This window comes from Choloepus didactylus, chromosome 5 (genome assembly GCF_015220235.1).
Source record: "Choloepus didactylus isolate mChoDid1 chromosome 5, mChoDid1.pri, whole genome shotgun sequence".
In the NCBI taxonomy this organism is placed as follows: Eukaryota; Metazoa; Chordata; class Mammalia; order Pilosa; family Megalonychidae; genus Choloepus; species Choloepus didactylus.
This window is the reverse complement of record NC_051311.1, coordinates 146,905,454-146,933,125: the sequence shown is the minus strand read 5'-3', so window position 1 is coordinate 146,933,125 and position 27,672 is coordinate 146,905,454. Positions and strand designations below refer to the sequence as shown.

The 27,672-nt window shown below is 42.0% G+C and overlaps 1 protein-coding gene across 5 annotated transcripts in view; it reads left to right on the top strand.

Moving 5' to 3' along the window:
- ELMO1 (engulfment and cell motility 1) overlaps positions 1-26,608 on the top strand; it is a 548,078-nt gene extending 521,470 nt beyond the window's left edge. For all 5 annotated transcript variants that reach the window (XM_037837090.1, XM_037837088.1, XM_037837089.1 and 2 more), the window contains 3 exons: positions 6,871-6,953; positions 19,275-19,352; positions 25,215-26,608. In XM_037837090.1, coding sequence (XP_037693018.1) covers positions 6,871-6,953; positions 19,275-19,352; positions 25,215-25,415 — 362 coding nt within the window. In that variant the 3' untranslated portion in view covers positions 25,416-26,608. The remainder of the gene's footprint in view (positions 1-6,870; positions 6,954-19,274; positions 19,353-25,214) is intronic.
- The last annotated feature ends 1,064 nt before the right edge of the window (positions 26,609-27,672 follow it).

Genomic DNA, 27,672 nt, shown 5'->3' with positions numbered 1-27,672 from the left:
CATTTACTCATTATAGCTTAGGGTACCACATAATTACAACACAGAGCTAATGGCAGATCCAAATACAGCTAACTTACTTCAACGAAGCAACTCAGATAATTTGAAAGTTTATCATCAATTTCACCTTCTCATTTGCTAAATATTATGTGAAGTGCATATTATTTGTATTTATTTGTCTTTTCCATGTGTTGTCTAACATGTCTGTTTTTGAGGAGCCAATAATGTTCTGGACTTTTTTAGCCCAACACCAAGCCAGGTGCCAGGTTTGTTGACAGTGTTTAAGGTACAAATTAAACAAAGGATTATGGAGACATTAAAATATGCAAGGGGATGAATTAATTGGGAAGAGATGAAGTGAACATAGCCTCAGAGGACATCCCGGGTAAAGAAATCAAAAAGTGAGAAAACAAATCAGAACACTTTAAAATAACTGTTAAAAGTCACATTGACCCTGCAGTGAGTTAGGTAAGCATGTCCTAGACAAGATCCCTACCCTGAAGTCTTAGCACTTTTTATCCTGTCACCCCAGGCCCATCAGAGTCAAATCTGGACGGCTTCTTACAGCTCAGAGCCATTGTAGGCAAAAATAAGCCCCTCAAGTGGGAAACTTCCTGGCACATTCAGTCTCCATGCTGACATACAGGCAGGTAGCCTGGAATATACTCTTTTCTCCATCTTAAAAATGGGGCAACCTGGTCTTTGTAGTGTCATTTCATTCAGAAAACATTCTCATCTTCTTCCATAGAACTGCCTCCCCAGCTCACATTGTTGGGACTGTAATGAGGGAAAAAGAAATCTGAAATTCACAGTGGCGGAGGACCTGGGAGAGAGCCCAGCAAGCGGGGTGGGCAGTTCCAGGCTTTTGCCTGAGGACGAGGACCCCTCCCTTCAGATCTCAGAAAGGCTTCCAAATCCCAACATTTAGAGCCAGTGGTTCTCAAAGTACAGTCCCCAAACAATCAACAACAGCATCACCTAGAACTGTATTTAAAAAGCAAATTCTCAAGTCCCACCCCAGAAACTCTGGGGTGGAGACCCATCCATCTGTGTTTTAATGGACCCTCCAGGGGATTTTGATGCAGGCTTGAAAACCTGCTATGCTAGGTATTGCCCTGTACCCCTCATAGTGATTCCCCAATGTGGCAGTTCTATGGAAGAAGATGAGAATGTTTTCTGAATGAAATGACACTACAAAGACCAGGTTGCCCCATTTTTAAGCTGGAGAAAAGAGTATATTCCAGAAGTAAAAAATAAAAAAGATAAAAAATAAATTAAGTGAACTGATAGAAGGTTGCCAACTTTAACTTTGGCAAATGAGGATATCAAAACATGAAATCTAATGAAAATTTACTATCACAGTTGTTTCATAAAAGAAAGGTCCCTTGATCATGAACAAGGTAAGAAGGACCTAATCTTGGAGTAATGGATGGTCCCTTCTGCTGAATTAAATTAGCTTACTGGAAAACATACCAGTATCCTCATTTCCTTCCATTTGCAATTTACTGATGAAAAGTCCCTTAGGAACCAGGACCAGCCCATAGGTGAATGATTTAGAATCACTGTTGTACTATGGGAAAATGAAAAGTGTGAGATTATCGTTGGTTAGTACAAACAACTGTGTAGGAAGCCCCACAGCCCCATTCTGAAACTGGTCCAGAGATAGGGAAAGTAGTCTGGACAAAAAGAACACCTTGATTCATTGCTTCCCCATGTGGCCCAGTAAATCTGCTCTCCCATTCCTTGGGGCTATTATTTGTTCCCACCTCTATAGGGATGGAATCAGTTCTCAGCTCAAAGCTTGGCACTTGATTGGGAGGTTTGCCACAGTTTGTACGCAGCGCTCCCATTTTAGCTGGTCATGTGGCTTAGGAAGCCGATGGCCCTGTTACCAGAAAAGGTGCAAGAGCCTTATGTCATGGCATTGCCTAGACCCTCCCACGAGCTGATGTCCCCAACCCTACTAAGGCCTTCACTCCAAGACCCCAGGGGTAAAAATGGCTGGTTAGGATCCAGGAATCTGGTGCCAGGGAATCCAGAGGGCAGAGCTGGTTTGCCAGAGTGGTTGCAGGAAAAGAGCAAGATCAGAGCTGCAGATCTCTACATGGCATTTGGAAGTGGCCACAGAGTGATGATGATTCTGGGAAAGGGCTATATAGTCCCTCCTGCCAGTGCCTCCCAGACTCCAATGTGCCCCTTTCTTCTTTAGCCTTCCAAGTGACATTGCAGAGCTCCAAAGAATTACCCCATTAAGTTTATCCATTGCAAAATAAATCAAGAATGCATACTTGTGCGGGTGAGAGTGTAGGCATGTGCATGTGGGGGTGAAGGTGGGGGGTGGTATACATGTGTGTGAGTGTGTTGGTGAGATTGTATCATGCATGCCACTCAGGGGCTGTGTATTTATGCAACAAAGTAAAGTAAAGCTATCATGTGCCTGAGATGGAAGACTCCAGCCTAGGGAACTAAGTTTGCCAATTTCATGCCTGTTACTTGGTTTGCATTTAATTCCAATTCTACATTCTGCTTGGAGCAAAATAGCCACCCTTTTAGAGCCCGTAAAGTCAGAAACCTCATTCCACTAGAAAAATGCAACATATGTTTAATTAACGTTACGTGCCATTGCCCACACCGTATATGATTGCCCTCTCTTGAGACCAAGGGGGAAGTTGTCTTCTGCCCCTTGAGTTAATCTGTGCTGAATATTGAGATGTTGATGACTCAAATAGTGTAATTGAATTCTCTAGTGCCAGTGAAAATTGAGGGTCTCTCCTTAAGCTGTCTTCTTCCCTAAATGTGTAGGAAATCTCTCTTCTCATATTCCTTTCATTTGCCAGGAAATATGGTCCTTGAAAATCCACATAATCCTTCCATCCCATCCCACCCACATCCTTCCCACCAGAGTTTTTACAGCCGGTCACCACCCCCATAAATGCTGGACTCCATGGCTTTCCAGCCCTGCTCCAGGCCCATCAGGGCCTCCCTTTGAAAGAATCTAGGCCAGCGCGTCTCACTCCCACATCAAAGGGACTGGGGAAGAGAAGCACAGCCTCATCCCTTCACATAAGGAGATTAAGCCTGTTCCTATAAACGAAGGGAGCAAGCTAACACAGTGAGGCAAAGTGGGTGATTTGGGTAATTGAAGCACAGTGAATAATTCAGGTCCCTCAATCTCCAGAGAGAATTAACTCCTACTAACAGTTAGCATTTAGGGCATACAAATGCCAGGCACTGCACGAAGAGCTTGACATCAGTTCTCCTTGCAACGATCTGAAGAGAGGGATATTTATGTCCCTACTTTACAGATAAGGAAACTGAGGTACAGAATGATTAAGTAACTTGCTCAAGGTTGCATGGTGGGTAAGCAGTAGAGCAAAGATCTGAATGCAACCAGCTGGCTCTGTGGCCCAGATTTTCACCCTTTACTCTGTACAGCCTAGATTAAAAGCCAACAGTGAATGTAGCTCCAGCATGAGGAGCTAATTCTCCCAACAACTCTAGGAGATAGATGATACCATAGTTCTACCCGGCAGAGAGGAAGCCTGAGGCTCAGGGACATTAAGCCCAAAGTAGTACAGCCCCCAGGTGGCTCTCAAATTCAAACCCAGGCTCTCTGATCCCGGGCACAGGCCTCTCCATCACTGCGAACTGCTTGGCTGCCCTGCCAAGGTAGAGAGGCCAGATCCTTCCCTGGACTGTATTGGGATCAGCCTTTCCCTCCTCAGAATCTCCACACACAGAAGCTTCCAGTATTTGTGCACACGGCAAGTGCTCCCGGCTTACTAACTCCTTCCTGGGACTGGTTTCTGTCTTGACTTGGCTGCCAGTGATGAAAGCTGAAGCTCTTTTCATCACAGTGGCACCATGTACTTTTTCAACAGCATTTTTCTTTTAATTTGCAACTGAAGTCCCTTTCTCTGATGTTAGCAACCAGATGTGCCTGAACATGAGTGAAGTGATACCCACAGTTGGGGCTGAGCTCAGTGTGATTTGGGGTATTGGCAGCTTCTAAACATAGGGAGAAGCCATGGCCCAGCAAGGAGCATGGAGTGGAAGAAAGAGGATCCCCAGCTCTGTCCCTCACTAGCCGTGTGATGTTGCATAATTTATTTCCTCTCTTTAGGCCTCAGTCTCCCCATCTATAAAATAGGAGTATTGAATTAGAGAGTGTCAATTCAGTTCAGATGGAAAAAGAGCCTTGAAAGAAATGAAGCTGTGCATCTGAATTGGGGTGGGGAGAGGTGTTTCCTTCACCTGTGACCTTCCTTCACCCAGTTCTTTATCATGTTCCACACAGAAGGGTCTAATCTAAACGGCAGCCTGACTTTGAAGTCATCAAGAGCTCCCCTTCCCTACCCCATCCCCAGTCCCCATCTCCCCAGCCCCCTCACCCGACCCCTGCTGTCTCCTTAGATTCAAAAGGCATGAGTCTTACCTTCTGATTCTACTCGTTTGAATAGAGAGGACAGCATTTCAACCCTGCCAGTGCCTAATCTCTTAAGACAAAGTACGCAAAGAACAACCTTTAAAAGCCACACCGTATTTTTAGTATTTTGTGTTTTCTTTTTAGCTGTAATGCTGTGAGTGATATAGCAGCTTGTCTCCTTGACAGGGGACAGTGCATATAAAACACATAAAATATGTGCTGCCACAAAGCCCAGTGGAAAAGTGTCTTTCCTCCCCCTGAAGCCTTCCAATTAGAGATTCCAAAGTCTGCCCCCATGACAGCCTTATGTATTACTCTCATCTCATTCTATATAGTGTTTTTTTATGGATTGTAGACACTCTTTCTAGTTCATCGGACATGTTATGTTATATATTTTAGAACAAAAGACTCTCTACAATGCAATTGTGTCTCAAACACCATTTGAAGCTTGATAATGTTTTTATAAATTGTTATGTAAATGATATCACAAAGTCACATCAATGGTAGATTTTCCAATGAAAAGTAAACCAACTTCTCATAGCATCAAAACATCCCCCCATCCCCACCCAGCGTGGTGATTAGGCAACTAGATTGACCACTGGAGGGGAACAGGACCAATTGATTGTCAAAATGGATTTGAGGAGAGCTGAAGTCAGTGTCCAGGGTCAAAGGTAAGTTCAGGAATCACAGGGGCCACATGCAGGAAGATGCAGGTACAGGATAAGCTACACTGTGCTGCAGGAACAAACAACCTCAAAAATCTCAGTGGCTTAGCACAACGAAAGTTTCGCACTCACGTTACGTAGCTCACATGGGTTGGCAGGGAGCTGCTCCACACAGTCACTCAGGGACGCAGGCCAGTGGCTACTTTGTCATCCCATAGTTTGTCATCTGGAATATGCAACCACTTCAGTTCCTGGAGCAGAGGAAGAGAGTAGCAAGAGGACATGCGGTTTTCACTACCTTGGCCTTAAAAAGAGACATGCTACTTCCTCTCATATTTCATTGGCCAGAACTGATCACATGACCCCACCTAACTGCAGAGGTTTCTGGGAATTATGGTCTTCCGTGTGCCTGGAAGGAGAGAAAACCAGATATTACTGAGCACAAGCAACGTCTACCAAAGGGATTTTACAATCAGGGTCTGCAAGATGGAGAGCAGTTGGGGTTGGGGGTATAGGTGGCAGGGGAGCCTGCAGAGATCCCTTGAAATCATTCATCACAGCCACCACCAGCCCCTTCTGCAGCCTTAGGGAGAGCTCTAAGAGTGACTACAGGTTTAGACAAAGTTCTTAATCATTTTAAGGTACTCGGAAAATGTTAGCTTTTAAGGGGCATTCCTGTTGTATTGCTCTGGTATTTTATATATTCTATAATTTTATCTTCATCTAAAATTACCCCCCACAACCCAATTATGTAATAAAAGTGAACTTATACTTGTGAAATCTCTCATCTTTGTCATTAAGGGAATCTAAGGAATTGATTACTTGAAGTTCCCACTGATCCTAAATCCCTACCTTTGGTTCAGTTGCTTGGGTCCCTGGAATCACAGTTCCTTTTGGGCTAAAGGATTGGGGATTGGAGTGAAACAGGGAGATTTTGCATTGCTTTATTAAAGTTTCAAACCAACCTACTGCCTTCTTTCTCAGATAATCTTAACAAGAAAGTTTGAATTCACAAACCTTTCTACTTTTTCCCTTATCATCCTCCAAGTACTGAGTAAGACATGAGATAACATCATTTTTTCTAAGTATGTTATTTCCAGAATCTCCTAGATGGATACCAGCTACCATTTCCCCATCAGAAGAGAACATTCCCTTTATTTAATTGAGTTCAGTTTCTTGTCTGTAAAATAGGGATAACAAAACCTGCCTCACAGAACTGTCGTGAGAATTAAATGAGATGGAAAACAGTGCGACTTTGGAGAATGAAAACTCAGGAACTATTTAGATTCGGATACATTTTTTGAGATAGGACTGCTTTCCCTTGTTATCCAAAACTCAGAAACCAAGTGGATTTAGATACGGTGGCAAAAGACACCAATAAATATGCAAAGCACTTGGCATTGCTCCTGGCAGCAGAAGCCTTCCATAACAGCGGCTCATCCCACTATCGCTATCACTTTTATTACTACTGCTGCTTCTATTTCCATTTAACACTATTTCTATTTCTATTTCATTTTTTTAGTTGTTTTTTTTTTTCTTATTGTTTTACTGAACCAAACTCACCTATCAATGCAGATTTTCTCCCTCCCTGGCAATGCTTTTAACCAGATTCTCGTCCCAAGATGCTGCTTACCTTCTCCTCTTTTCACCGCTTTTCTTTTTTCATAGCGGTTTCTGGGAATGGCAATTGTGGTAGCAGAGTCACTGCTTAGTTCTGCTTCTTTATTGACATCTAAGCTTTCACATGGTTTAGTTACTTTCATTTTCTTTTATGAATTACAGTGCCAGTGGCAGATATCAAAGCTGTGGTGACGGGAAAGGACTGCCCTCATATGAAAGAGAAAGGTGCCCTTAAACAAAACAAGGTATGATTTTCATATTACTTCAAAGAGCTCTGTCTGCACAATGCAGTCGGGGACTTTGGTGGAGCCAGCCAGCAGTGCGTATTGGGTGTGTGTGTGTGTGTGCACGCAGTCACACGTCTCTTACTCAGCTCTCCTTTTCTCTGTTTCCTGATTCCTTTTATATCTCTTAGTCTTATTCTTTCTCCCACAGATCACTTTTCTAATGCCCACCTCTCTTCCATTCTTTCTCTTCCAACTCTAGAAATTGCCCTCGCTATTGTCATCCAGTCTTCTCTCTAGCCTTCTCTACTCCTCCCCATCCATTCTCCCTGCCTCACCCAACCTCTGATTTATGTTCATATTCTCCCTTCCCCCACCTCCCGTCCCAATCTCTTTCATTTTCTCCTGCTTTTATCACCATCTTAGTAGCCTCCGTAGGGTCTCAGTGAAGCCTGGGAAAGGCAGAGACCAGCTGGTTCAAAGAATCTTAGAAAACTTTAAGGGCCTGATAACCTTCAGCATCATGTTAAGCAGACCATAAACTATCTTGAACCCTGCTCAAAGGAGGAAATTTCCCTCAAAGGTGTAATACTGCTTAAGCGCACTTCACATTGCAATATTTTTTGCCATACCCTCCTGGTTAGCCTACTGGTCATCACCATATCAGCCCGTGTTCCCTCTTGCCTGAAGAGATGGAAGAATGATCTTTGCCCCCCAATTTGGACATACTTGCCCTTGGAGGAACCGTCAGGGAGCCAATCCTTTGTTTATACCTCTTGGTGTCTTGTAACACCTAATGCCCATCCATGGGCAAACGTATCCCGGTTGGTCTGGATGCTCCAGACATCTCAGCACCAAAATATCACACAGATCAATAGGTCACTTCCTTGTTCTCCAGCGTCAGGATCTAACAGGAGCATAAACATTTTACATGTCCCACTGATCAATGAGAGTAAAAGTTCTAAGACTAAATCTAAGACAAAGGGGAAACCAGGTCATTGTAGGATGGCCCTTTCCTATTAAGGAAAAACAGAAACACTGTGGAAGTACTGTTCAGGAGATGGGGGCAAGGATGATAGCAGATCTTTGCTTCTTAAGTTACATAATTCACCTCAATCCATATGAATTCCTTATTTTTTAAGCCCATCACAGCACCTATCATATATTGCACTTAACTGACAACATAATTCTGTAAAGGCTTGCCCAAGAGGCCAAGGCCTGTGTGTCATCTGTTTCACAGCACTTGTGGGTCTGTCAGTTTTGCCCTTCTCCATGATGTGGAGAGACAGGGATTCTACAGCTCAGCAGATTCCTGAGGAGCATCCTTAGCTGTAGCAATTCTCCCAGCCCACACAATTTGCCTCCTATGGGCTGGCTGCCTTCAACACCAGCAGGATTACCATATGCTCCACATATCAGGTGTTCCCTACACAATCCAGAGCCAGGAGCACTGGCTCTGCTCATCTCCAGCTGAGGTCCCCGCGGTTATGCAGTTGGAGCTTAGCAGGAAGCAGTGTCGGGAAATCCACAGCAATAGGAGTCTGTAACCCAGAGACAGCCAGGAAGAGGGTAACTGGTAGTGCAGAAGCCTCCCAGGGACTCTAGCCCTCTGACTAGGGACCAAGGAAATGATGTAAAATTAATACAGAGGAGGCTTCCAATTTCATCTCCAACATATAAAAAGCTTGTAAGTCATCACTGCTATCTTCATAACAGGAAAAAGCTGGACAAATTGAAAATCAACAACTTCTCTTAGACCCTTCAGTGAACGAAGGTTACAGGGCAAACCACCATCATGAAATCTGGAGACTCAGGTTCAAGAAAGTCCCAGCTAATATCTGCTTACCTGGATCTGAAAACTGTTAGGAACACTTGTATGGTAATTTTGGTGAACTGATGGAGGCTGAGTGAGGACTAGAGTGACAGTAAGAAATTTCTGGGGGCCACAGTCTTATGAGGGCCCCCACACTTGCATGGGCTTTACCTCAAGAAAATGCACCAGGTTCTTAAGGTGAAGATCAGATCTCTTCATAGCTCTGGTTGTGTGGGGGTGGGAGAGTAATTGTGAAATACCCCAGAGCATTCCTCATAACAAAGTCCTGTCCTCCAGACTTTATTTGAACTGGGGAAAGGGATTCCTCCACTCCAGCCCCCTCTAGCCTTCTTGCATCACCTAGTGGAGGAAAAATTTACTCAACAGAGGTCAAGACATCAAGGAAATATTGAGAACTTTACGGCCAAGGGAAGGAGGAGAAGGTGGGAGGAAAGGGTACTATATCACTGAACAACATTTGTGAAGGTCACAGTATGAAGACACAGACCCACTAAAAGACTGATATTCAATTGGAATACTGAATGACACTATCCTTCACCCATACCTTACCACTGTACCAACAAGACTGAGTATAGTAACAGCTGGTTACAATTGAAAGAGGTGTAAGACACAGACTCCCTTTGAGGAAGCAGACTTAGGAAAGCTGAAAATCAAGAGAGGAGATAAAAACAAGCTCAGTACAGGAATTGGAAACCTCTGGAACCCATAGCTACACCCAGCATTAAATATAACTCAACTCTTAGCAGAGGAACATAAATCCTCACACTAAAGGCCTATTTACTTCAATTTCTATTATCCGGCATACTATATCCAGCTTTCACAAAAAATTACAAGGCATGCCAAAGAGGCAAGAAAAAAACAGTCTGAAGAAACAAAGCAATCATCAGAACCAGACTCAGATATAACACAGATGTTAGGATTCTCAGACAAGGGATTTAAAATAACTATGATTAACATGTTAAGGCACTAATGGAAAAAGAGGTAACATGCAGGGACAGATAGGTAATGTGAGCAGAGAGATGGAAAACCTAAGAAAAGAAGGAGATACTAGATAACAAAATCACACTAACAGAAATGAAGAATGCTTTTGATAAGCTCATCAGTAGACTTGACATGGTCAAGGAAAGGATCAGTGAACTTGAAGGTATATCAAAAGATATATAGACTATAGACTGAAAAGCAAAGACATATAGACTGAAATGAAAAATAGGGGAAAAGAATGGAAAGGGAAAAAAGAACAAACAGAAAATAATTTCCAAGAGCAGTGAGACAATTGCTAAAGGTGTAACATACCCATAAATGGAACACCAGAGGAGAAGAAAGAGAATGAAGCAAAAGAACTATTGAAGTAACAATGGCTGATAACTTTCCAAACTTAATGACGATCACCAAACTACAGATCCAGGAAACTTAGAAAACACCAAATAGGGTAAATACAAGAAAAAAAAATAGCTACACCCAGATATATCACATTCAAACTGCTGAAAACCAAAGGCAACCAGAGATGACAGATGCAAAAAAAAAGACACCTTACTTAGAGAGGAACAAGAAAAAGAATTACATTGGACTTTCCACAGACCATGCAAGGAATGAAAGACTGAAGTGAGCTATTTAAAGTGTTAAAAGGGGGAAAAAAAACCTTTATCTGGAATTCCTTATCCAGCAAAATTATCCTTCAGAAGTTTAGGAGAAATAAAGAGTTTCTCAGACAAAAACTGAGGAAATTCATTGCCAGCAGACTTGCTCGTAAGAAATGTTAAAAAGCAATTCTTCAGGTAGAAGGAAAATTATATAGGTCATAAACTCATATTTACATAAAGGAAGAGCATCAGAGAAAGAATAAATGAAAGTAAGATTAATTTTTATTCCTAGTTAATTTAAGAGACAACTGCTTGTTTAAAGTAATAGTACTTTACATCCAGTGTATGTGGTAATTACAACATATGGATAATTGAAATGAATGACAGTCAAGTTGCAAGGGACAGGAGGTAGGAATTGAGATATCCTGTCATAAGGTACCTACACTACAGGTGAGATGGTATAGTATTGTTTGAAGGTGGGCTTATGCTAGTTAAAAAAGTACATTGTAAATTCTAGGGCAACCGCTAAAAAATTTTAAAGAAGTATATAATTTTTATATTAAAAGAGGAGATAAAATGGAATCATAATGTTCCAGTTTGCTAATGCTGCCATCCACCAGAAATGGATCGGCTTTTATGTAGGGGGTTTATTTGGTTATGAAGTTACAGTCTTAAGGCCATAAGGTGTCCAAGGTAACACACCAACAATTGGGTACCTTCACTGGAGGATGGCCAATGGCATCCAGAAAACCTCTGTTAGCTGGGAAGACACATGGCTGGCATCTGTTCCGGAGTTCTGGTTTCAAAATGGCTTTCTCCCAGGACGTTCCTCTCTAGTCTGCAGCTTCTCTAGAGCAAAAGTCTGCTTTCAAAGGCCATCGCCAAAAAGTCTCTGTAAGCCGAAGCTCCTCTCTCAGCTCCTGTGCATTCTTCAAAGTGTCCCTCTTGGCTGTAGCAAGCTTGCTCCTTCTGTCTGAGCTTAGATAGTGCTCTAGTAAACTAATCAAGGCCCATGCTGAATGGGCAGGGCCATACCTCCATGGAAATTATCTAATCAGAATTATCACCTACAATTGGGTGGGTCGCATCTCCATGGAAACCTTCAAAGAATTACAGTCTAATCAACACTAATATGTCTGCCCACAAAAGATTGCATCAAAGATAATGGCATTTTGGGGACATACTACATTCAAACTGGCACACATAATAATGCTCAAGTAAAACAGAAGAAAGGAGAAAAAGGGAAAAACCAAAGACAAGTGAAACAAAAAGAGAGTTACAAACATGCAGACATTAATCCAACTATATCATTAATACTTTAAATGTGAATGGTCTAAATACACCAATTAAAAGACAGAGATTGTCAGAGTGGGTGAAAAACAAGACCCAGATATCCCAAATATATGTTGTCTACAAAAAAACCCACACTTTAAATATATAAAGACTCAGATAGGTTAAAAGTAAAAGGATAGAGTAAGACATACCATGTTAACAATAACCAAAAGAAAGCTGGAGTAGCATGTTAATTTCAGACAAATCAGACTTCAGAACAAAGAAAATTATCATGATAAAGGGATCAATTCTCCAAGAAGATATAACAGTGTAAATGTGTATGCACCTAACAAGAGAGCATAAGAATACATGAGGCAGAAACTGATAGAACTGAAAGGAGAAATAGACAAACCCATTATTATATTGGAGACTTCAACAGCCCTGTGTCAGTGATCAATAGATCAAGCAGGCAGAAAATCAGTAAGGATATTGATGACCTGAACAGGACCATCAATCAACTGGGTCTAATTGCCATTTATAGAATGATCTATCCAAGAACAACAGAGTACACATTCTTTTCAAGCTCATATGGAACATTCACCAAGAAAGGCCACATTCTGGGCCATTAAACATAGCTTAACAAATTCATAAGAATAGCACTCATACAAATTATTTTCTTAAACCACATGGAATTAAATGCAAAATCAACAAAAAGATAGCTGGAAAATCCTAAAATACTTGTAAATTAAACAACACCCTTCTAAATAATTCATGGTTCAAAAAAGAAATGTCAAGAGAAATTACAGAATATTTTGGACTAAATGAAAATGAAAATACAACGTATCCTTATCAAAACGTGTGGGATGCAGTGAAAGCAGTGCTTAGAAGGAAATTTATAGCATTGACTACATATATTAGAAAAGAAGAAAGATCTAAACTCAGTAGCTTAAGGTTCCCCCTTAGGAAATTAGAGAAAGAAAAGCAATTTAAGACTAAAGTAAGCAGAAGAAAAGATAATAAAAATTAGAATAGAAGTCAATGAAATTCAAAATAAGAAAACAATAGAGAAAACCAAAGCTGGTTCTTTGAAAAGATCATAAAATCAACACACTTCTAACCAGACTAACCAAGAACAAAAAAGAGGAAGGCACACATTACCAATATCAAAACAGGTGTAGAGCCCATGACCTCAATGGGAAGTGTGATCTCTGTGGGTGAATTTGACCTGCCTATGTCAGACTACTTTCTTCTTAAAATAGGCTAACAAAACAAAGTAGACTGATATTTCTCAACCTATTTTAATTGTCATCTCATTCATAGGAAATTGGATGGATGGATGGATGGAGGATGGATGGATGGATGGATGGATGGATTAAATAGAGATACAGATAAAATAGAGATAGACAGAGATAGAGACAGAGAGAGAGAGAGAAGGGCTGGCACACTGCTGTAAACAGGATTCTAATCTGCCTTGAGGGCTGAGAGAGCTGTATCTCAGCCTGTCTTCCTGGCTCTTTCATTTTCTTATCCATGAAAAGTATATGAAAGTTCACACACTTGGCTCATCAAGACAAACATTAAAAGGCAGAAACATTGAAAGGCAGACAGCCACAGTTCTAAAAATTTACCTCTTCAACCTTCCCCTCACTTCCAGTATTCCTGAAGCCTATTTCTTCCTAACTTGGAGAAGGACTTCTGGGTAGGAAAGGGGAGACCTGCAGCTTAAAAGGTCAAAGAGAACTGATGAAATGTGTCCACAGGAGGTCTTTGGGTCACAGCAGACAGGCAGCAACCAAGGCATGTTGCTGGCTCTTCGGGTATTTTTTTTTCCAGCAGTGGAGCAGCATCTGACATTTTCTGCAACAGAACCCTTAGTTCTGGGACCTTAACGGGTGAGCAAAGCACCCTGAGATACCCATAAAGGAGACATGTTGTTTATAGAAAAATATTAGAATCTTATTGACAAAGTGTCCAAATAAAAACCGTAAAACATCAACTGATAGTTCTCTTATTTGTTCAACGCCTGGGGAATGTGCCGGGTACTGTCCAAGGTCCTGGGAATGGAAAGAGGAAAGGAGCTGATTCTCTCCTTTGAAGTGTCTGCTGCAGGGACATTTGTGCATAGTCAATCACCAGTCAGCATTGAAGCACCTGAGCTATGATGAGCTCTGGGCATAAAATGGTGAACAGGGAAGACATGGCCCTGTCTTCCTGGAGCCAAGAATCTGATGTGTTCAACAAGTTGGTGCAACAGAGAGATAAGAGAATTTCTGACCAGGACTTGAAAAGAAAGCACTGTCAAGGGTGGATGGAAATACAATTGGAAGAATTTGATTTTGAACAATTAAGGATCCTAAATTCAAGCTCTGTAATTTATAAAGTAAAGTTGATTGTTGCCGTGTTTTCTAAAGTGGGCGTTCTTGATTATTCCACAGAATTTGGAGCTTATACTTAAACAGCCAACATGTAATCACAAGAGGAAATGTCTGTGCAGATCCCACAGATTCAGAAAGGAGTATTTGGGCATAAGAGAAGTTTCTATCTTACCATGTGCCAGAATCCAGCCTTTATTTTTCCAGTGTGGTTCTTGAACTTAAATAAGAATCAAATTATAATAGAAGCTGATGTTCTAACATCAGCTTGAAAACCCTAGCCTTAACCAAAAAGCCCTTTTTTCATATTTACTTCATTAATCATTCATTCATTCCATAAATGTATGGATCAACTTCCTTTTGCCAGGCCTGAGCCAGGTGCTGGGAATCCAAAGATAAATACAACCTAGCCCTGTCCAGTAGGGAAGACTTATGCATAAACAAGCAATTGGAATTCAATGTCATCTATGCCCCAGTAAATTTAAACACAGAGGAAGGAAGTGGAGAAGGGGTTTTGTCTAGGAGAGTTGAGAAGGGCACATGGGGGAAGTGGAGGCTGACCTGGCTCTTGAAAACAATTGACCAGGTGGAGAAGCAGGAGGAGGACATTCTTAGTGGAAGGAACAGTATGTGAAAAGGCAGGTGCCTTTCACCATATGAAAGAGCATGTTCGATTGGGCATTGAATTCCAGTGCCCACTGAATTCCAGTGATTGGGAAACATTGAATGAAGAGTATAGGATTGGTGGGGATGGAGAGAAGAAAATGGGGTGGAAAACCACTGGCAATAATGCTGCTAGGATAGGTTGGGGCCTGCAAGTTATTGCTACATGAGGAAGGTAATATCCTCAATTATTATATATTATAAGAGTAAATCATTTATGTCTTCTAAAAATTGAAATTGAAATTCATGGGTATATAGATGAGTGGGAATCTGCTAAAGCTATGATTTCTACTATCAATATGGCCACATTTAGCACCCACTCACACACGGAATGTGATCCTGTATCTCTAATCAACATGGTTTGCCCTCAAGATGACCTGGATAGATGGTGAGGAGCCAACATAGTTGAAGTGAATTGCAGGCAGAACACCCAAATGAGACAAGTTACATCAAAACAATATAAGGAATGGCAGCCAACACTGCATCCTAAAAATATGGAGTGTAGAACTCTCTTTTTGTATTTAGTCCGTCAGTTGACCCATGGAAGATGTTAGTCCCCAAATAGAGTGACATTCAAGCCCAGAATTTCTCTGAGCTCCCCTTGACCTCCTTATCACTGGTCCCAGGGCCAGAGAGTTGAATGTGGGGTCTGTCCTAGTTTTCTGGGGCTGCCATAGCAAAATACCACACCTGGATGGCTTAAGACAACAGAAATGTACTGTCTATCAGTTCTGGAGCCTGAAGTCGAAAACCAAGGTGTCACTTGGGCCATTCTCCATCTGAAACCTGTTGGGGAAGGAATCCTTCATTGCCTCTCCCTGGCTTGTGGTGGTTTGCCAGCAATCCTTGGCATTCTTTGGCTTATAGCCATAAGCCCTCAATCTCTGCTGCATCATCACATGGTGTTCTCCCCCATCTGTCTGTCCAAATTTCCCTCTTCTTATGAAGGCCCCGGTTATATTGCATTAATCCAGTTTGGCCTCATCTTAACTAATCGCATCTTCAGTAGAGGTCTTATTTCCAAATAAGGTCACCTTCGTGGAACCAGGAGTTAGGACTTGAACATGCCTTTTTAGGGGGCACAACTCAACCCATAACAGAGCCAGAGACCCGAGGATACTGAGGGATTTGCAGCTCTCCCTGTCTCTTCGCTCCCCAAAACTCAACCCATCTCGGGTCTTCCTCTGCATGAAAGGCCCGCAAGGTGCTGCATGTGAGTCAGTGGAACAGAGGAGAGAGACAAGCTGCTCCTGGACACAGCTTTTCATGGAATTAAACTCAAAGGGAATAGAAGACCTTCGGTAGTGAGTAGAAAAGCCCGAGAGCATTAGACATCTTAAGTGAGTGTTGTGGTCAATGACAAGAAGCCCCTGAGGAGGACTTTGCCCCAGATCCATGACCGCTCACTCCTCCCCTGCTGGGCACCTCTCTCCTTCATGGACAGTGTGGACAGGTGGCAGCTTCTGAGGTGTTAGCCCAGGAGGTGCTCTCTCTCCCAGCTCTGCAGCCTCCCTGCCTGAAGTGCTAAAGGGCTGACCTTCACAGATGACTCCAACACAGCAAGCCGGAGACATCAAGAAAGCCCATTATAAGTGATAGCACCTTTTAACACAGGCATGCAGTTCAGAGAATTAATTCCTCCCACCCCCCTTCCAGCCAACTTGGGTGAAATTAAAATGGAATTGACATTCTCCCGAATTTCCCATTTCCTGCCTGTGTTTATTAGGAATCTAGGATGTGACAGCTCTGATCATTCAAGTGTTGAGTGATAAATGCCATAAAAGGACAAAGCCAGAAGTTTGCCTACCCCCTCCTTTTTCTTCCTTTCCTCTCCTGCCCTTCCAGAAGAGAAACTCACGCTGGTAACCACGATGACACACAGGTCTCCAGTGACGTCAGCACCGAGCCAGGGGGATGTATCTGGCTCTCGTGGTCATCACACCGGCTGTCCTTAGCAAGGGGATAATTAGCCGTGTGACTTCCTTAAGCACAGCAGCAGTCGTCATTGGGCGTCAGCCTGGAAAGTCCTTAATGAATTTCGCCTTCCCTACGTGCCTCCTGAGGTCACCCAGTGCGCTACAGCATGCAGATTGGTTATTTGGAAGAGAAGCCAGTCCTCTCCCTTCACTCGCCACCTTCCAAGGCAATCTCCCAAGTGTGAGCTCAGAGAGTATCCTTCATCCTAATGAATGATACCAAGACAGGTAAAGAAATCATCAGTTGTATCAACGCTCCAGATCGGAAAAAAAAATTTATGAATTTTTATGAGCATTTTATTGAAAAAAGTTTTTGGAAAGAAAAAAATAACCACCCATTATCCCAGCACTTTAACATAATTATTTTCACTTCCCATCTCTGTGCACATGTGGGGATCATTCATAATGGTGATCAGTATGTACATAGTGTTTTTCTCTCTAGCTTTTTTCACTTAAGATCATATCTGCATAATTATCATACTGAATGACTGGCTGAATATATTTCTCTGGGTTGCTAATTTGTGATTTCTGTAATGGTTTACCCAAATGAGGGAGGATATTTAGTATATTCTCATATTATGTTCTTACAGATAATAATTTTGGATTATTTTAGGAATAACCCCTAGGAGTGGGATCCTTGGTTCTTGCTATGTATTGCCTTACTGATTTTATAAAAGGATGATACCAATTATAATTCTCAATTAAAAGACCCAAGAGAGATGGTTATGGAAACAGATGCCAAACTTAATGGAAAAGTTGTTTTTGTTTGTTTATTTGAGATCCCTCTTTGACATCATTTGTCTTCCCTGGGCAATGCCTGAATGAAGACCCAACAAGAAAAAGAGTGAAAAATAATGAGAGAGGTATTTTTGCCGGAGAGCTCCCATTCTGTGACTCAGCACTCTTGCCTTCGCTTGTTTCTATTTCTGGCAGGGTGAGGAGGCCGTAGGAGTGTGAGATACTGGTAGATCTAGGCTCAGAATAAGAGTTGCTCCCTTTTAATGAGGGGACAGCTGGGTGCAAGCCAGTCACAAACCCCATGAAAGCCAGAAATAGCTTGATGGTTGACTGTGTCAAGAGAGGCATCCAGCTAATGCTGGGCCTTCGGGGTTCACCTTGGAAGAATTCTTGTAACCCATCTGAAATTTGGAAATCTGGAGGCATTTATCTCCTCTTTTGTGCCTTCCATCCTTCTGGGAAATTCTTGCTGGGAGAAGTTGGCCAAAGCCAAATCCTTTGACACGTATTAAAGAAGAGAAAGATGTGGAGAGAACTGCCTCCTAACAAAGAAAGTTCATGGGCAGTTACAGAGCTGTACAGTTTCCAGATCACAGCAGGAAGAGAAGGGCTGTCATCAGGGGTCCCTAATAAAGGTACAGAGAAGCTAGGCTAGGACATGTATGTTATGACAGTGCAGAGCACTGGGCCCTTGCCCTCCTGGTTGGGATCCATTAGGGTGTTGAGATGTCCTAATGACTTGCGTCTCCCAAAGGTTGTTCTCTGCTAACTGCTCAGGCCAGGAGAATAATCAGTGTGCCCAGGTATAGCAGGTTTATCTTTGTTTCCTAGGACTGCTGTACCAAAGCACCACAAACTGGGGGGCTTAAAACAACAGAAATTTATTGTCTCACAGTTCTAGAGGCCAGAATTCCAAAATCAAGGTGTCAACGGGGCCATGCTCTCTCTGAAGTTTCTAAGGAAGAATCCTTCTTTGCCTCTTTGAGCTTCTGGTGGCCCAAGGCATTCTTTGGCTAGTGGCTACACCACTCAATTCTATTCAACTCAATCCTATTCAATTCTTTTGAGTGGCTTGTGGCAAGGCCACTCAATTCAATTCTATTCAATTCTCAATTCAATTCAAATACCAGGGGTTAGGATTGACATATCTTTTGGTGGGGGGTGGGAGTAGGGGGTGGGAGCATACAACTGGAGAAGTGCTTTTTAACATACATTTTAGAGATGTCATTTAGTGTTTGGGTTTGGCCCCTAGTCTGCATTCAATAGACACTTACCAGTAAATGAACCCAGGTGTTCTGACACTCAAGTCCATGCTACAGCCTCTGTAGGATATACTGTAGGTTCTCTGTAGCCTTTGCTCTATAGTAGTTCAAAGATCAAAGACAAGCATATGACCTAGTAGGTTCACTCAGAGGCTTCATTACTTTCTATTCGGCTTTCATATTTAGAAATTCAAACATCTGGGGACGTCTCTCTATTGTGTGTTGATCAAAGATAGTGAGGCCGTTCATGCTACTAATTGGGAGGGAGTTTACTTTGCATGTTTTCCCCAAAAGATAAATGCTGAAGAGCAGAGAGTAGCATGGCTTTGGAGCTGTGTGGCCTTGGACAACGCATCTAACCCCTCGCAGACCCTCCCCTTAATAGGGGAATGATGATACTTGCCACATGATGGGCTGTCGTGAGAACTAAATGAGGCAGGTCAGGCAGCAGTCCTTCCCCAAGTGGAGGGAAGGAATCATGGGGACCTTGAGAACTGTTGTTCTTCCTCTGATCAGCCTCGTTACAGCTCTTCGTGTCTGGACATGCTGTAGTTCCTGCTCCACGTTTCATCTCCAGCCTTTTGTAACAGCAAAATGAATGTGCCAATATTCCTTAAAGATGATGTTTTCTCTCATCTCTTGTAGGAGGTGCTTGAACTTGCTTTCTCGATCCTGTATGACTCAAACTGCCAACTGAACTTCATTGCCCCTGACAAACATGAGGTAAAGGTCTTGGTGCAGCTAATTTATGAAAGAATGTTACAGTTTCTCTAGAAAAACAAGCAGAAGGGAAAGTATTGGAAACAAAATTCATTTTTCAAAAAAGCTCAAAATCGTGAGCAAAGGTGCATTTTATTGACTTGGAATAGAGTAGAAACTTCTTGAAAAACTACCAGTTATAACAGGTCAGTTTCTTATGAGCTTGACTTATATTCATGGTGAAGAAAAAAGGCAAGTTGAGGGACAGGCTGGAGTGCTATACAAATCCCTCAAACTCAGCTAAGGCGTCATTGCTAATCCTGAGGAAGATGTGATACCAGTTAAACTATGGCTTTTGTTGAATATTTAGTTTTTGGTTTCTTCTTTAAAACATCTGATGAAGTCGGTTTTCTCCCAAATTTCTTTAAGCTATTTTAAGAGGTTCAGGGCTGTCTCTGCTGTTGGGACTTTATTTTTGAGATGCTTTTATTCCTTTTTGACATCTTGTTATATGTATAATTTGTTTCTCCTTCTTGAAGCACACTGTCAGCTAAATTTAAAATGTTTAGCATAAAATCGAGGAAAATGCGTTTGTAAGAGAAAGTAGCAGTTATGGTTGATTTAACTTTTTCTCCTGTAAACTAGAACCCAACATTATGCTTGGAAGTTGTATTTTTAGATGATACCATTCAGATTTTTGTTTTGTATGTGGTTGCATAAACTGCTGTTAGAAAATAATGGGGCATTTTGATAAAATTTGACTTTTGTTCACCATTTCCCCTAGGAGATTCACCTCATTTAGAAGTTATTCAGTGTCTGGTTTTCACTGGTTTGAAGTTTTTGAATAAAAGTGTACTTCCCAAAGGGAGAGGAGAGATTAAACACAAATCCTGCATTTAGAATGGTGCTTAAATATAATTCTGTGTTACTTGACATTTAGTTTGCAGAAGGAATAAGACTTGGTCTTCATCTTTCTGAAAATAGATACTGTCTCCTACAGTTTCTGTTTTTAAATAAAATTGTGGTTGTACATAGGCCACCATATTCAAGTCCTATAGAGCTGTATGGAAAACTATCTAAAATAGTGGAATAGTGGATGTTATTTAAATCTATGCAAGACTGCTTCCCCTTTGGTGTACATTAGTTCTAGAAAAGGATAAATGCTTTGCCAAATTTTTATTCATATCTGACACTGCTTTTATAGTGAGGAGAAAAATGCCTTATACTTATGAACATTTAATTTCTTTAGCCCATTTTCATATCATTTTGTTTTCATAATCATGCCATAAAATAGAAGGCTCCATCACAGATAGCATCATTTGTCAGAGGAGGAAGGAGAGGCCTCCCAAAACTGAAGACTTCAACAATAGTCTGGATAATAATAATTATTAAAACGAACCTGGCTTCCTCTGTGCCAGGCACCATTAAATGCCTTTTGGACATCACCTCACTTAATCTGTATATAACCCGAAGGGAAACAAGCATTATCCCCATTTTATAAACGAGGGAAATGAGATACAGACAGGTTAAGAACTTGCCCAAGATCATACAACTATTAAGTGCTAGAGCTGGGATTTAAACCCTGGCAGTCCCTCTCCAGGAATTCTTTCCATGTGTAGCCAGGAAGAAATGGAGCAGGAGCTGAATCTCAGCATCCCGACAGCCCAGCTTCACCCATGATCAACTCAAGGCCCATCTTGTCTCATTTGTACCCCACTTACTCTTCCCCACATATCCAGCCACTACCATCAGTTATTCTGTGGCAACTCCTGGATATCATCCATTTTACCTGAGAATATTCCTGTATGCATCTCTAAATAATAAAGATTCTACTTTGAAATATAACTACAAATCCATTATCACACCTAAAATATTAATAATGTTTTAATATCACCATAGGCAGTCAGTTTTCAAATTTCTCCAGTTGTCCCACTTGTTTTTGTGTTTTTTTCCTTTTTATTTTTCTATTTTTTTGTTGTTGTTGTTCAAGTCAGAATCCAAATAAGATCCATGTGTTGCAATTAGTTCATAGGTTTCTTAAATTTCTTTTAATTTATAGGTTCCTCTTTTTTCCTCTTGCTATCTTACAGGCACACCCAAGCACTGCCATTCCATGTAATTTATTTATTGCAGAAACCAGGTTATTTGTCTTGTAGCAGTGCCCATAGTCTGGATTTTGCTGATCACAAATCTGAGTATTAGTTTACTGATGCTGCTGTAAGGAATTACCACAGATTTAGTGGCTTAAATCAATACAAATATATTATCTTACAGTCTTGGAGATTACAAGTCTGACTTGGGTCTCACTGGGCTGAAATCAAGGTACCTGCAAGCCTGCATTCCCTTCTGGAGGCTCTAGGAGAAAATACATTTCTTTGTCTTTACGGGCTTCTAGAGGCTGTCCTGATTCCTTCACTCATAGCCTCTTCTGTCTTCAAAGCCAGCGGAGTCCTTCTCACACAGCATCACTCCAGCCTCCTCATATGTATTCACATCTCCTCTGCCTCTCACTTCTCTGACACTGACTCCTTTTCTACCTCCCTCTTCCACTTTTAAGAACCCTTGTGATCACTTTGGACCCACCCTGATAATCCAGGGTAATCTCCCTATGTTAACACCAATTGATTAACAACCTTAATTTGATCTGCCACTTTAATTCTCCTTTGTCATGTAACCTAACACAGTCACAGTTTCCTGAGAAGATTTAGACATCTAAGTGGGGGAAGAGGCAGTTGCATTATTCTGTCCACCATACCTTATTCCTTTGTCCCCTATATTTTCTATAAATTGGTACTCAGAAGCTTGATCAGATACAGATTCAATTTTTTAGCAGCAGTGGTGTTATGTACATCCATAGTGTCTGGTTGTCTCTCTTTGGGGGGTGTTAGCAGCCATTAATAATTACTGTCTAGATCCTTCCATTTATTAGAGGTGGCAAAATGGTGATGTCCTAATTCTTTCATTCCTTCTTCATTTATTAGAGGGGTGCTTCCATGAAGAGAATCTTGCCTCATCAACCATTTGGTTACTTGAAAGTTACATCATATATAAAGTGATCTTATCAAGGCAAGATAAACCCTTGATTCCCTTTACCAATTTTCAAAGTAATAATCTCCCAAAGGAGACCATGAAGATTGGAAAGGTGGGGTGGGTTGAGTCATCACTTTGAAGTCATGAATTGCAACACATTTGTGTTTTAATCTGTTGCAGAAACTATCACTATTAGTGTCCAAATTTTCCTCTCTGCTACAAGAGGGAAGGAACCCTTTCCTGTTGACCTGACCACAGCATCTTTGGTAGCTTTCTCATCTTCTGGTATAACAGGCCGTTTCAAGTGCATTTTACCTATTTCCCACCTTTTCTCTGTGGAACCTTGATTACTGTAAGAAATGGTATTTAGTGACCATAATCTGGGGTCCTAAGTGTGCTTATTATGACTTGATTGTTCATTACATTCAGGTCATTTTGTGGGCAGAGCTAGGAGTTGTTTTTTTTAAAAAGATAAAACACAACATGAGTTTAGACTGATCCTCCGATTCCAGTTCAGTACTCCAGGGTTTTGTTTATTGGTTGATGTGCGTCTTATAAAATACCTGCTGCTTCTCAAAAGAAAAGCACCATGAAAATATTCTTGTTTGTTAAATTAATCTGTAGTAGGAAGCTCAACCAAGGCTAGAAGGGCTGTGTCAAAGAACAGTATTCCCAACGTTTAGGGATTTACAGTGAAACACTGTCAGAACTGAAAGAGTTCTGTGGTTCCCATACCATGATGTGCATTAGAATTATCTAGGAAGTTTTTTAAATGACGTTTTCTGACCCAAGATCTATAAGACTGGAATCCCCAAGGTAGGACCAAGTATCTATTTTCATTAAGGTTATTTATGAGGAAGTGGATGTTTAGATGTGTTCAGAGTTTGGCTAAGATATTCCAGAGGACACTAATACTTCTGAATTCCTTTAACACTAAACAGATGATGAGAGGGTGTCTTAGTCTGCCAGGCTGCTATGACAAATACCATACAATGGGAATTTACTGTCCCATGATTTCAGAGGCTAGAAGGTTTGCTTCCTCCCAGGGTTGGTAGCATTCTGGTACTGGGGTTGCTTGGCTTTTCTGTCACATAGCAATGTCCTCTCCTTTCTCTTCTGGATGGCCCCTGTGGCTGGTCCTCTCCTTTCTCTCCTGGGTTCCTGCTGATTTCCAACTTCTAGCTCCTCCCTGTGGCTTTCTCTGACTATGTCTGAATTTCTGTTGCTTATAAAGGCCTCCGGTAATCCAGATGAAGGCCTAATCTCATTCGGTTCAGCCACACCTTAACCAAAAACAACATCTTCAAAAGATCCTATTTATAATGGTTTCACACCCATGGATTACAGATTAAGATTAAGAACATGTCTAAATTGGGGTACATAATTTAGTCAGGTTAAACACAGATAATCCAGATAGGTTAACACAAATGGGTTAAACAGTTCAGCTGAGATCACACAGCCTGGGTAGAACCCAAGCCCTGCTGTGCAGTGCTATATGACCAAGACATGGATCTCATAATACTACCTGTTTTGCATCTCCTCAACTTGAAAAGCAGTGTCACCAACGTGCATGAGGGTAGATTTCCATCACATTGCTATGACTTAAGATTTATATAGTGCTTCCAATCTCTTAGCATTTTTGTATTGACATCTCCATATTCTGGAGCACAGTCCAGGTAACCACAGTGCAAAAGACAGGCTAAGTAGGGTCTAGAATTGTAATCTGACCTGATGGAGGTGGTAGATGGAGGAAATCTAAAACTCATACCAGAAGGAAGACCAGTCAGACACGAAGAACAGCGCAGTTGATATCCTAGAGGTCCTTTATAGGATAAGCGACATCCTAACAGGGTGAGCACAACATCCAGTTGCAGGTAGTTTCCTGGGGTAGCTCTTTCACCAGGTACCATGCTCTGTTACCAGGTCAGGGCAGTACATGGGTGTCTGAGAGGGAAGCTGACAAGTCAGACAGGGCTTCAGATAAACACGGCACAGTCCCTACCTTCAAGGACTTCTTAGTCCACTGGAGAGGCAAAGGTTGTGATTAGGTTTATGAGAGAAGAAGAGTCAAACTCTGTGTTGAGTACTTTCCAAAAGAGGTGATACCATCAGGGCCCAGACTCCAGAGACCTGAAACAGAGAAACCCTGGGAACTGGCAACCCAGGCCGAAGAAGTCCCCAGACAGGCAGCCAACCACCTCCCGTGAAGATTACCCAATAATTTTAGTCATTTCGGCTGTCAGATATTGGGCAGCAAAAGCCTATTCCCCAGTCTCTTTTCCTGAGAATTGCAAAGGCTGAGCTACCATTGGCTTCAGGATGCAACTGGGCTGTCTTCTTGCATGCTAGGAATCAGATAGGACAAGCAGAGATTAGCTACTAGACCAGAATGTAGTCAGGAAAGAAACAAGCATGACATGAAATTGAGTCAGGAGTGTTGAGATATATCCCACCAATACATTCAAATCATAGACTCAATGGTGAGATGTTAGAGATATATCCAGGGGCTAAGTGTCCAGAAGAACCTTATAAATTATGTTAGCACAATCATGGAGAACTCAAAGCCCCCTACTGCACAGAAGAGCTGAGGCACAGGAGTCAGGTAGCCTGGGTTTAAATTCCATCCAGGCCACTTACTACCAAGTTACTTAACTTCTCTGTGCCTTCGTTCTCTCATCTGTAAAGCAGAGGTGATAACCAAAGTGTCAACTTTATAGAGTTATCGTGACTAGGAAATGACAATGTATGCAAAGCACTTTGCACAGAGCCTAGCACACGATGAGCATGCAGTATTAGCTATTTTTGCTGTAATTGTCATTGTCGTTGTAATTAGCATCGTCATATCTTTTCCCACAGTACTGCATCTGGACAGATGGGCTGAATGCGCTGCTGGGGAAAGACATGATGAGTGAACTGACACGAAATGACTTAGACACCCTGCTCAGCATGGAAATCAAGCTCCGTCTCCTGGACCTGGAAAACATTCAGATCCCCGATGCGCCTCCCCCAATCCCCAAGGAGCCCAGCAACTATGACTTCGTCTATGACTGTAACTGAAGTGGCTGGGCCCAGAAGCACCCCTTCCCAAACTGGAACATCTAGCTCACCCAGGAGAGAAGAATGAACGTACTCTTATGCCTTGGAATCCTCTTGGTAAAGGGAAGCTGTGGGTCCACACTTTCTCTGGCCTCACCTCTAGCCTCGGCATTTTTCTGCCCCTCCCTGGCGCCTTGCTCACCCCACTGATACTTGTTTCTAGACTCCATTGCTTTAGGTCACTTCTCATTGCTGCAGTGCACTTGCGAGAAAAGAGCAAAATCCACCACCAAAGGGCCCTTCCCTGCTAAACCCTAGCAGGGATGTCCTCTCTTCTGGAGGTTGAAAGCCAGCAGCACCAGACTGCCCCACAGCTTGCCCGCCAGACACCGAGGAGTGCTCCAGGGTCTGTCTCCAGATGAAATGGCCTGGCCACCTGATGAGAAGACCAAACACCACCTCCTCCTTCCCCTTCCCTCCAGTGTCAGTCCACACAACCAATTCCATTTGAATTGAGATCGGCTTTCTAATCCCCTCCCTCCTCCCTTCTCCCTCCTCACCTTTGCCCTGTGCCTCCTTTGTCCCAAGAATGGCAGTCACCTCATCGTAGTCCTCACCAGCATCAGCCCCCCAGACACACAGTCCGCAGGCTCCATGCTCACTGACGTCTACACCATGACCGTGGCCGGCCTTGCCTCCTCGCTAGCTAGTCTTGGGCTTCCTCTCCCTGCCTCAGGCCCAGACCTGCCTCCTTTTCCTTCCCTCCCGTCCCTTAGCTGAAAGCACAAATGGTGAAATCAGTAGTCATGCTCCATCTCTAATATACTAAACCTAAATGATGCCTCCAGGACAGGCTGTTGATGTCCAAGGGTTGGGTGTTGCTTGCTCCTTGGGGTCCTGTTACAGCACAGGTCCCACAGGGTAGAAGAGCTGCCAGACACCCAAGTTTACATCCTTGCAATTACCACAAGTGTTACCGATTTGCAAGCGTTCGGGGTTTTGTGTTAGTTTTGTTTTGGTTTTTTTTTTTTTTTGCTTTGTTTTTGTACAAAAGAGTCTAACTTTTTTTTGCCAAACAGATATATATTTAATGAAAAGAAGAGATACATAAATGTGCATACTTTGCAGTTTTTTTTTAATTATTTTAATCCCAAACATCTTCCCTAGAATAACATTCCCTTAAACATGCTGTGGAATAAAATTAATTGTGATGAGCTGGGGAGCCAGTGTTTTGATTTGGTCACTTGGGTCCTTGCCTCTTGTTAGAAATGCAGAATCTTAGGCCCATCTCAGAATCAGGTGACTCGTGTGCACATTTAAGTTTGAGAAGCGCTGGCCTCAGAGGCACTTGGCCATTGCTAGGTCACTGTCTGCCCTGAGAATCAGTAAACAATGTTCCTTCCAGGAAGACTATCTCAACTCATCCAGAAAATTAGATCCACTATGTAAAAATATAATCTATTCATTTTACACCAGTGCCTCCTTATCATGACTTTTTCTTTAATTCTTTTCTTTCTTGCCGTTATATAATTTACCAAACACATCAAATTAAAACACATTATGACTTTGGGGAGCACACTTAGCAGTGAAAAAGAATGCAAACCCAGAGACCTGAAATAAATTAAGCCTGAACTAAATAAATCTAACTGTGGATTAACAAAATACAGGTCACAGCCCAGCAAAGCATCTTTTTTTAGGTTAGTTCCAATGGAGGCATCATCTGGATCATCAACTCCAATGGCTTGAAGGGGTGTGAGAAAGGTCCAAAACTGCAGAATTAGGCATGGGGTGGCACAAACCCCTCTGGACTCACAGCATAAGCTTTAGATGCATTCAGGTCACTGATCTTGACTCTCATCAAGATGTGTAATTACAGATTTACCTGGGTTGAAATGACATGGTCCAGCACCTTTTCTAAATTGAAGGGGAAATGTTCTTTATAAGCCACTGTAACTCACAGGTGCTTATTCCTCCCATTTGAGCACTCACACGGAGATGTCAAGTTGAAGGTGCCTTTATCAGTAAGCTTTGATGATATTAACACATATGCCATTAGTGTCAGGAGCATTTATTGATCTATCCATCATCATCATGAAGTAATAAATGTTAAGTAAAGGAAAGCAAATAAAATCATACCATTTTTTACTTAGGGGTTACAGACTCCTGAACATGAAAAGGGGAAATCCCTGGTCCAAGATTTCTGAGGTCTCAGGACTCTGTGTGTAAGAGGTTGATCTGCACTGTTAAAAAAAAAAAAAAAAAAAAACAAAAAAAAAAC